The sequence below is a fragment of the Helicoverpa armigera genome, chromosome 10 (genome assembly GCF_030705265.1).
Source record: "Helicoverpa armigera isolate CAAS_96S chromosome 10, ASM3070526v1, whole genome shotgun sequence".
Taxonomy (NCBI): domain Eukaryota; kingdom Metazoa; phylum Arthropoda; class Insecta; order Lepidoptera; family Noctuidae; genus Helicoverpa; species Helicoverpa armigera.
In genome coordinates, this window is record NC_087129.1 from 6,693,174 (window position 1) to 6,704,391 (window position 11,218).

The window sequence follows — 11,218 nt, forward strand, 5'->3', positions numbered from 1 at the left end:
TCAACCGCAAAAAGTTCGCACCACAATATATTACCATTCCTGAGCGAAAAAGATAAACTAAGTCCTTACTATCCCGAAACGACGTCGAAAATATTCATAGATGTAACTTTTTGCGTAAACAAAAGGCGGTGAAGTAGTGAGGTCCGTGCGGTCCGCACTTATATTTAGGGATTGCATGAGAAACAATGTAAAGGTGTAGGTATATAAAGCTCCTGATACAGGCTCGGAATCTGGAGGATCCAGCGGACGCGCGTGCTGCTACAATATTCATGAGCGCGGCCGGCTATCGGGCGGCACAGCCCGCGAACACTATCTCACATTCGGACCCGTTTCATCAATATAACGAGTCGCTGACCTGAATTGTTTAGTGACCACCTTTATACATATATTTTGTCCGCCAAACTAGGATATACGATTATTGCCAGACAAAACCTATTCCAACTTACGGTTGAGCAAATAATTCACATTGCGTATTTCTCTACTTCTATAAATTCCCGGCTCTCCCAGTTAATCCACGATGCAATTTCACGTGAAGTTTTATTAGGCAATCAATGAAAAGATTACATGACAATTTTCCTGACATTATTTAAGCACTTCGATTTCGAAGCGGACGTCATATAATTTTGATTTAAAGCTGAAAACAAATTGAATTCACACACCCAACAAAAGATAGGGAAATAAGATATTTTATTTGGTATTGCGATGCGCGTAAACTTGTGAGTTTATTGGTATTTCGTTACATGCATCGTGGTAAGTGCCACTAAAATGACTTGGATTATGTTTTTAGCGAACAGTGTTAGTCTCACGTAATATCGCTGTTTTAATTGTAGAAGCGGAGTTGGTGCTTGCTGGCTGTAAAACTTTGCCGACGAACACTGACAACAATGACAGCGGGATGGGATAGCTCTATTAACTTTGCTGGAAGCTATTTGCTGCATAGGTATGTGGTTTCTAATCTGCGCTCAACTTGTTACGTGTTCCCGGGGATTTGGTTAGGTGTAAAACTATACAGGTATGTAACTATCCACTTTTATAGTCAGTTTTATATACAAGATGCATCATTAATGATTTTCATCCACAGCTTTGATATACTCATTAGCAAGGGCGCTAACAGTTTTTTTTCTTTCAGCTTTTAGTTGGATTGGATATTTCTAGCCTGACCTGCAGTGGCTTCAGAAAACCTGCCTGATTAATTTTCCCTCATAATAAAACAGTATGATATTTCTAACCTGACTTTGAATTTTTAAAGTTTTCATTAAAGGATTTTTTCAAAGAAAATTACTTCGGCCAACTATTACTGTGGAAAAAGTTGTACTGAAGTTGATTGTTCTGAAATCTTTTTCTCTTGTGACCACGATAAATTATTTTACATTGTGTCGTTCCTCTATCTTACAGTATCCAAAATACTTGGATTACTATAATACGCACATTATATTAATTCGATTAAAATTACGATTTCGTAATTAAATTTACAGTTACATATTTACTTAATGTTAGATACTAATCCTGATTTTTGTTTACAATATTTAACCATGATATATTAATAATAAAAAAACACTGACCTATACGTATTAATAGGGCATGATTTACATCGCTATTCATTGTATTTTTTAAACAATTTAGGTTAAAGAAAAGCGCAGGTACATCAGTAAAGTAACAGAACATTGTAATAGTTTTATATTCACTACAAACACGCGATCACAGTCGTGCACACTAGTTATAAATATAATAATACTTAATTGCCGTCAACAATTGAATTAATCGCCTTTCGGGAATGTTAATAATGTATAATTTATCTACCTACATATAGGTACCGCAGTGGTTTACACAATGGGCCATGCTGGTCATGGTTCGTTGATTATGCCGTAAAATCACTTATTGTACGGGGTGAATGTCATGCTTCTTCATTCTTCTTAAATAATGAAAAAGGTTGGAAGTCAATTTAGTAACAGGTCTACCTTAATAATTATGATAACCATGCACTGAACAGTGCACGTTACAATATTTTTGTGATCTAAACGCTCACAACCTTATTTCATCTGCTTACTACTTGATAATAATAGTTTCCACAATTTGTGGCAGTAAAGCGTAAAGTAAACGTGTAAATATTTTTTGTTAATAACTAAGTCGGTAATTAATACCTTAAAATAAAGTAGTGTTCTGGACAAGTTCGAAATTCTGAAATCTCTTAACTAATTCGTGTGTAAAGCTGAGTGCATATAAGCGAGCTCTGAAAGCGCCAACCCACAAATTTGAAAGTTGGCCAAGTTGTATCGACAGGGGGTGTTTGTGGTCGCAACCCGCTCCGCTCGTCGCTCCGCCGGGCTACACCAGCTTTACAACATTCCACGATAATTACTACTAACAATTAAATTATAGGTTCCTACGATTTTCTTTTACGTTCAATCTTTAGGTACGTTTTCATAACTACTTGTAAACTGGCTATGGAAGATACCAACACAGTGTCTATAGCTATGTCAAAAAAGATGGAGAATCCTGAAAACAATCCTTTAAAGAGGAGAGCTTAGGTGCAAAAAACATTAGATTTTTCATTGATGCCTTTGCTTAGTAGAATTATAAAGTAGGAAAACTATTGTAGGTTGTACTGTTACAATATCCTTCTAACTCCTTTTCAAAGACAAAACAGTTCACTGAAGTTGGCGATATGTTTTGGCTTTAATAATTTATTGTATTTTTTGGTGACTTAGTAGTAACGATATGTAATACCTTTTTTTATGATGAAAAGACGAAAATATTTGTATTATACAATATTTTTGCAGGCCTCTGAAAATGGTTGATGAATAGGTTAGGTAACCTACACAAAAATAAAAAATACATTTTCTACCTGAAGACCCAAAAACGGTTTCGCTTGACCGAAACATCAATTCGAAAACCTAAAAAAAAGCGATCCCAGCAAAGCCTATTTGACATTTTCAATTTGTTGTGAATCTGTTACTAGGCTTATTTTATTTTTATGTAATAGACTATTAGGTATTGGGGATGTAAACGAATAAACGTTAGATAAAATAAATCGTAAAAGCAACGTTTTTATTTTATAGGTAAACTTTTCTATTTACCTTCATCAAGTCGAAGCGACCAACAGTGTTATCATAGTACTTATTCTCAAAACATATATTACGAGACTCGCGAGTTTCTGCATATCCAATGCTCATTTTGTGACCTATAAAACTGTGTCGTTTTCCACCATAGGACAATGCTAAGTTTTCTTTTACTTCACCATTTGCTACAGTTAACATGAATCACAAAGGCACCACTTTGTTTAAACAAAACCTAACTGTAAACATCCGGAATGTAACTGACGATATCAAAACATAGACGATCTCCAAAAAGATTTGGCACAATGGCTTACTTCGTGAAAAAAAGTCTAGCATGTGCAGCAACAACAAAGCGATCCTAATTTAGGTTTGTACATTAACATCGCTGCAAAGAGGCAAAAAAGGTGAACATAGAATGTGTTGCAACCTGAGCAAAATTTAGTTGTTGGCGTCTGCGCTCAAGCAAGCGAAGCGGCTCCGAACAGGGCCTGGGTAATTGAACTAATAAATCTAGCTGTGTAACTGCGCGCTCCCGACTCGCTCAGGATCAAGGCGAAACCATTAAACCTACGCTCAGATTTCGCCTTGACTCGACTTGCATTTAGTCACTCGATACAAACGTGACGGCACGCCGGGCTTTACCTTTTATTGATAGAATTCTATTTTCTTTCGGTAATGCAATTTTGTCATACACAGCCATAAATCTTTACCAAAACGATTGGAAATAAAAAAAAAGATTAGCGCCGACCATAAAGGCGCTCTAGAAAATAGCGGCTTATCAGTCGCATACTACTATGGTTTAGTGTAGTACTAGTTTCAATGCTACATGTTCAGTTCAATTGTTTTCATGAACAGGACATTGCGTCGACAGTGGATAAGTGTTATTCTTGTTTTTGTTATAAAATTGAACATTGCGTCAAATTCGCAGGTAGGTTCGCACACTTTAATTATTTTGTTATGAAATAACATTTTCCAAATTAACATGAACATAATTGATACAGACAACACAAGAAAATCCGGTGAAATTTGATGGTGATTTTGATAGCTTCCTCAGGGATCTAGACACAATGGTATACAAATCTAAGAAACCCGAGGTTGTACCAGAACCGAAGACCACACCGCGTACTACAGTTGCACCTAAAACTTATCGAAGGAGTCAAGTTAGTACAAGTGTCAATTTACTTATTTAGTTTGTGTAACATTTTCAAAGGATAAGTATACAACCGAGACCAAATAATATCAAAACTAAGGTTTCATAAAAAAAAATATTCAATAACAGAATAACTTTCAAATATATGCATGTTAAAAATGCGTTCATTCTAAAGGTCAGCAAAGAATTTTTTTTCATCTTATTGGTAGTTTTTGGTTCAACTGATACAATAATTATAAGATTTAAGCCGTATTTATTTCTCCAATTTCAGAACGTATTCAACACGCAAAAAGCCTTTCTGGCTGATGTCCTGATGATGAAACTAGTTTCGTACTACGAGGATAAATACAAACTGACGCACTTGTCGTCTACTACGACGGAACGCATCACTCTCGGCAATAGCTTAGTGAATACAAATCGCGTAAGAAAGTACACTGTCGACCACGGCAGCATGGACAGGAATGAAGTGTTCAATGTTCATAACAACAGACCACTGCCGCCGAGTCGCCATGCCCATGAGTTGAACAGAAGGATGCACAGAGATAGGTTGTTTGAGAGGCAGCCAGAGAGGCAGCCAGAGAGGCAGCCAGAGAGGCTGCCAGAGAGGCTGCCAGAGAGGCTGCCAGAGAGGCTGCCAGAGAGGCTGCCAGAGAGGCTGCCAGAGAGGCTACCAGAGAGGCTGCCAGAGAGGCAGCCAGAGAGAATTCCAGAAATTAGAAAGGTATAGTAAACTTTTATATCTTAAGTCCATCAATAGATTTTTCCTTTAGTACAATCTAGATCTGAATTGAAAGTCCTTTAGGAATTATAAGCAAGCTTTTGTTTTCAGATCGAAGACTACCAGATACCTGAAGTGATAGTTATGTAGGGTTTTATAAAATTAATTAACATTTAGCAGAAAATAATGGTGCTAATTGTACTTTTGTATCTAATAAGTTTATTTAAATTATTATAAAATAAAATAATTAAACAACTCTAAAGTTTTAATAGCACTCATGAGTGTTCGGCCAGATAGCGATCCGGAGCACGAACTCATTTCTCGTCGATTTTAGCTTATTTTTGCAAATTTTCGCGGAGATTGGTCCTCATTGGCACTTGTTCAACGGCGTGAAGCTAAAGGTACTCCGGGGAACAACTCCGTCTGCACTAAATGTCATCTATCAGCGGCGTATGCCGGATTTTAGCAAAGACACCGTGTCCAACGCAACTCCCGGGACTCAACGTTACGGATGATAACTATTAAAATTCGACGGCGCTTCAATTTGAACGTAAGATAATTTGGGGACTACGGCCGAAAGTGTTTGTACAAATATCTGTATGTCTTTAAATCTCTCGAATAAATTGGAGAAAATTGCTAGCGTGTTAGAAATATTTATAAGAATCGTATGAACGAAAAATATATCGGTAATAATCAATTAGCTATAATTTGCAAATAGGTACATAATTTCATCACGAGTTAATACAAACGGCTTGTTAAAAAGTTTTAATCTTAATTGTGACAAAGTATAATTTTCTAAATACTCACAAAAATTAACAACATGTGACAATTTTAATTAAATCCGTTCGCTTGTGTTAGCAACATCGTCACGCAAAACATTACATCTAGAACTTTGTCCACAAATTATGTTTACACCATTCAAATAGACGTTTCTTGCGTAAATACTTTTGTAACTTAGTCCATTAAACGAACTCTACACAAGTAATTACCATAACACCAAGTGGTTTGCTTAATGTTCTCCTTGATGACGAACGAGATACAAATATGCATCAACGAGATATGGAAAGTGAAATAAAGCAGAATATCTGCCCTGTTCAAGTGTTCATCCCGTAATGTCAATGCCGTTGACGTTAAGTTTTGTCAGTAATACTTTATTTAACTCATGTTATAAACTCTGCGTGAGTACCATAAACCTTAGGAGTCGCGTGTTTGACCGAGAGGCCATCGTAAAATGCATCATAAACTGGCGCACATAAATTTAGAAAATCGAAGTGCCTAACTCGGAAAATGAATAGAAATTGTGTGCCGGAAACAAGGCATGCATAAAATGAGAATGCGGAATAATCTAAATAAAATATACAAGAACAAAATATTCCAAGTTCATAAAATAATAATTTGAAAAAATAAACTTGTCTTTCCTTCCTCGAAGAATAAGAAAAGTCTCATAATAATCATCCAGTACAGCTTTGGCAGTGTGCCGGCATTGCAATAAAGTTAAATCTCGGTGGGCAACAGGCCCGACGCGGAAAATAAGGCGAGGAACTTGTTATGACGCTCCTCCGCCAAAACAATACCCGAAACACGACGATCATATGAGAAAATAATAAGACCTATCAATGCGCATTCATTCTCAAATAATATTCGGATAAGCAAGATTTTTTGGTGTTATATTAAAAGCGTAGGTTAAACCCTTTCAAAGGAAAATATATATAAAATGGAATATCGGCGGCCCCTCCCTGTACCAGTCGCGTACACTTTGTTCCAATCGCATTTCCCTTTGGAACGATCTCACGGCGGAAATTAATCCATCCGGCAAATGAATAGACTGCACTTGTGCGTGAGGGGTGCGATCTATATGACTGATGTTTTTAAACTTTAAACTGCAAAGTTACTTTTGAATGGACCATCGCCTTTTTATTATCTCTTCGTTTTATACAATTTTAGTTCAAACAGCTTAGTCAATGCCAAAACTTTTGTCTTTTATTATGGCTAATAATCATATGTTTTATTCCTATTGTTACATCATAATCAAATTTCGACTATTTGAATGCGTCACGCAAGTTCGCATGATGTGTATTATATTGTACAATAACAATACGTCTGCCTGCCCAATTTTATATCCCTGTTAAGTATACCGTACCTACCTGTAACAAAACTGAGAGTTTACGAAATTATCATGCGTAGAAAAAAAATGCTGTGTGGAAGTTTTAAATTAAATTCCTTGCTTGCCAAGTTCATATGGTGGCGCAACAAACCGTCGATTGTTTTTATATCGTTATTGATTTACATTTAATACGAAGGTAGGTTGTGTATGTAGGTATAGCTGCCTTCTACTCCGTAAAGAAGCAGTCAGTGAAATTGCATTTTTAATTTAGGATTTGTCTAGCTTCTCCGACTACTTGGCAAAATAGATTTGGCAAAATGGTTGAAATGCAAGTGTGGAGTAAGGGGAACTTGCGATATTTGTCCGCTGCATTAGTGGAATTAGCAATCTCATATCTGTGGAGCTAATATTTCTGGAGTTCGCACAGCGGCCGAGAATTAATCAGTTTGCGCTGGCCACTGGCCACACGAACAATTTCTCTTTGCTAATACACTTTTTTATTACCACTAAGTTTATAAGCAATATTTTTTATAACTGACTGTGGTGTATAATAATATTTTAATGTTAGAATGAATTGTTTAGTTATATTGCTTTCAGTAAAAAAACCTTGGCGATCAACTGTTTGAGATACCTAAATGTTAATTTATAAAGGAACAGTTAACATGAAAGTGCGCGTATAATGTATACAGGCCACAGTTAACGAAGACTCATTGGATTACACGGGTGTCAGTTGATTCGAGACGCGTAATTAGGTCACCTTGAAACGTGGACTTCCATTTATTTTTACTCCGAGAAAATGTTACTGTCCCCCAACTTTTACATTGAATAAGATTAAAAATCTTATTGTGTTAACATCTTTTACTTTCGTCGTTTTCAAAAAGTGAACCAAAAGGTTTACGTACCACGAATAATGAACCGAACATAGGGAATGTTAGCAGCCCATGTAGAAACGTCAAGTACATGCACAATACAATTTTCAGGTCATACTAAAATGGCTTTTATGCTCGGCTAAATAAGTGCTACACAAGTCTGTCAGACATTTTGAGCGGAGAACTCATTTCCTACACGCAAAGTTTATAAAACAAAAGGTGGTAACAGCAAGAAGGGACTTGAAAACTTCGTAACTGTTTTATGTCGTTCATATCAATTATTGACGTGTGGTAGAAAACATGTGTCGGTTAGGCTAGTGGAAAATGTTAACTAGCTAGCTAGTGTATAGGCAATATATTTTTCCGTGTAAACTTTTACAGTAACTGGCTGTAACGACGCAACTAGAGTGCCAACAACACTGCAGCGGGTAATAGCTTAACTTTTTGTATGATGTGCCTGTGAACGCGTGTTCTATTATTAAAACGTTATAGATTTCAATTCAAACTTTCGAACTTTTTTATTTATTTTACAACAAAGATTTATCTGATGATTGTATTTCTAAGTTCTAGTATTTGCAAGATGTAAAGTGAACATAAGTGAACGTTTTATTGAGATTAGGTACGTTATTGCGTCCTAGTTTTATCTTTAACGACGCAATTAGAACTGAACGTGCTGAAACACAATAACATACGTAATTAAATATCATTGAGAAGGCTTGTTCTCGCCTCATCGATGTCAACGTATGTTCGACTCTGATGAAAAAAAAAATAATTGTTAGTATGTACCTTACAATACCTTAGTAAAAAGGAAGAAAACAAAAGTAGGGAGAATTTTATGTCATCAATTTTCTGGTACAGCACACTGTTGAGTACATAAGCAGTTTTGATTTATTACTTCGTCTCATTTCCTCATTATTATGATAAAATGCAAATGCCTCTACACCCTCATTAACTTTTGTTGAAGGCGTCAAATAATCCCTGAGAACTACATCAAATACACAGACGTGAAAAGGTCCATATACAGCTATAATAACGTACTAGGATTAATAATAATAATTGGCTTGCCTTCACCGGCCGGTCAGAGTGGAGTCGCTAGAGCAATGCTCGGAGGGTAGGTGCCTCGTGGTAAGTGGCGAGTGGGCCGGTGATGCTGGACCCACAGGGAGCGCGTGATCTGCGTTTAAAGTCCGCCGAGGTATCCTCACCCTTCTCAGCCGCTCATGTCCCTGTTGCCCCCTTGTTGCGATTTAGCGACTGATTCCCGGGGGCCCAGTAAGTGAGTTGGCGAGTCTCCACCTGCCATTTTAACATGTATTTAATACATTGTCATCGGCAGGTGCCATAGTTCCCGTAGTTTTCCCATTCCTAGTCCATTAACATCCCATCACAATAGCCCAAGTAGTTTTCATCCATAGTTAGCAATAGTTTAGCACAGAACCGGGGATTGTCCTTGGGTACATTTCTATAGTGTATACAGGGATAATCGTCGGTTTTGTGTCACCATTTCATTAAAGTTGTCTCAAAAGGGCTTCAGCGTGTTGGCTTCGGCCCCACGTTCGCCTCCCAAAAATCCGGGACTCTGTAGTCCCGAGGTCAGAAAGAGACATACATTTATAATAATAATAATAAATCTTTATTATTTCCAAAAAGAACACAAATTTTTACATGATTAGGATCATGGCAATGTGGGCCAGAACATAAGGACCCTGACTTCTAAACTAGGAAAAATCCTGTATCTTAGAAGCCAGTGCACCTTCGAAATTATATCGAATAAGCCAATACAAATTACCTGGATAGGACCATAACAAAAAAAAAAAAAACATAAATAAAAAGTTACAGATCAAAGTAAGCTAATCCAGGGCAAAAAACAATATATTGATAGCAGAAACAGTAATAAAGGAGAGATTTTTTTTTAGTAATAATGAAACAAAAACAAAAAAGTAATAATGTCTGTGTGGTGAGTGTGTGTGAGGGTGTGTGTGTGTGTAATAGATGGTGAGAGTGTGGACTAAGTGAGGGTGAATTTATATGTAAGAACAATTTTGAGCGTAGTATTTAACAACTAAAATATAGATTTTATATTTTTATTTTAATTTTACTGTCCATGATAAAATTCAGTCCTTTAGATTGAAATAGCTTCCCATCAAAAGATTTTCCGTCTTGCGATGGTCGAGTTTCAGAAGATATTCTCGTAAGGCAGACTTGAACTGATAATTAGTGTAATGAAAAATTTTTAATTCTTTATTAAGCTGGTTGTAAATTTTCGAACTATTGAAATGGTAGCACCTTTTAGCGAAAGAAGTCTTACACGATTGTTGGGGAAAGACTGTATGTTTGACTCTGCCAGTAGGCTCTGATAGTGGGCGCACAGTGTGTTTGCGGATCATGGATAGGAAAATATACAACTGTCTTACTGTCAGAACTTTTGATTCAGCATATAGTTGTACTGTTGAATATCTCCGCGGGCGACAAAGAAGAATCTTCAATACAGCTCTTTGCGCTCGTTCTAGTCGTAAGAAGACGTTTTCCGTAGCACCACCCCAGACTGGAATGCAGTACGCTAAAATCGATTGGCATAAAGCAAAATACACGACTTTTAGTGTGTCCGTATCAGCAGAACTGCGTAGTTTTTTGAAAACGTAAATCAGCTTACGAGTTCTGCTCACGAGTGTGTCGATGTGTTTATGCCAGTTCAGATATTGATCGATATGAACGCCTAAATATTTTACAGTTTGTGACTTAGCGATGGCGGGGCAGTCACAGAAATTTGTGGGCTTGCATGAGTGAGCTTTAAGAGTATAGGATGCCGGTGGACGAAGATTTGATTTAATAGCAAAGGGTATGTAAAATGTTTTACTTATGTTCACCGTTAGTAAATTTCTACGCAGCCATTCCATAACACACGTAAGCGCCTTTTCTGCGTTTAGGTAGCACTGGGCCCAGTCTTTTCCGTCAACTAATAGGGAGGTGTCGTCTGCGTAAGATGTTATTTTACAGTTATTAATTTTCATCTGACATAACTCGTTTATATATATCAGGAAAAGTGTAGGGCCCAGAATACTACCTTGTGGAACGCCGTACGCAATCGGACGCACGTCGCTTTCGTTTTGTTCGACTCTAACGACTTGCGTTCGACCTCTCAAGTAGTCGCGAAACATTTCCAACACTAGACCCCGAATTCCAATGCTCTCCATTTTATTCAGTAATTCAGGCGCAGAGACGGTGTCGAAGGCCTTAGATAAATCAATAAAGATGCCTAGACATTTTTGTTTTTTATCAAGAGTCCTCACGGCATGTTCAGTCAATGCTAAAACTGCATCC

General features: G+C 37.1%; 1 protein-coding gene across 2 annotated transcripts; it reads left to right on the top strand.

Annotated features, from left to right (window-relative positions):
- The first annotated feature begins 2,741 nt into the window (after positions 1-2,741).
- Positions 2,742-5,174, top strand: LOC110372346 (uncharacterized). Of its 2 annotated transcripts, none has more exons than XM_021328973.3 (4): positions 2,742-3,984; positions 4,058-4,216; positions 4,478-4,927; positions 5,036-5,174. In XM_021328973.3, exons 1-4 carry the CDS (start codon positions 3,883-3,885, stop codon positions 5,072-5,074), a joined length of 750 nt encoding a protein of 249 aa, XP_021184648.3. In that variant the 5' UTR covers positions 2,742-3,882; the 3' UTR covers positions 5,075-5,174. The 2 variants fall into 2 exon arrangements, with proteins under 2 accessions (XP_021184648.3, XP_021184649.3); XM_021328974.3 differs by having other exon boundaries at positions 4,102-4,216.
- Positions 5,175-11,218: the final 6,044 nt, after the last annotated feature.

What these genes read in the sequence shown, in the direction of transcription:
- LOC110372346 (XM_021328973.3), top strand. Translation starts at nt 3,883, where the DNA reads ATGTTCAGTTCAATTGTTTTCATGAACAGGACATTGCGTCGACAGTGG. An exon ending in ACATTGCGTCAAATTCGCAG is followed by an intron (nt 3,985 to 4,057) that starts GTAGGTTCGCAC and finishes TAATTGATACAG; the next exon opens with ACAACACAAGAAAATCCGGT. An exon ending in AAACTTATCGAAGGAGTCAA is followed by an intron (nt 4,217 to 4,477) that starts GTTAGTACAAGT and finishes CTCCAATTTCAG; the next exon opens with AACGTATTCAACACGCAAAA.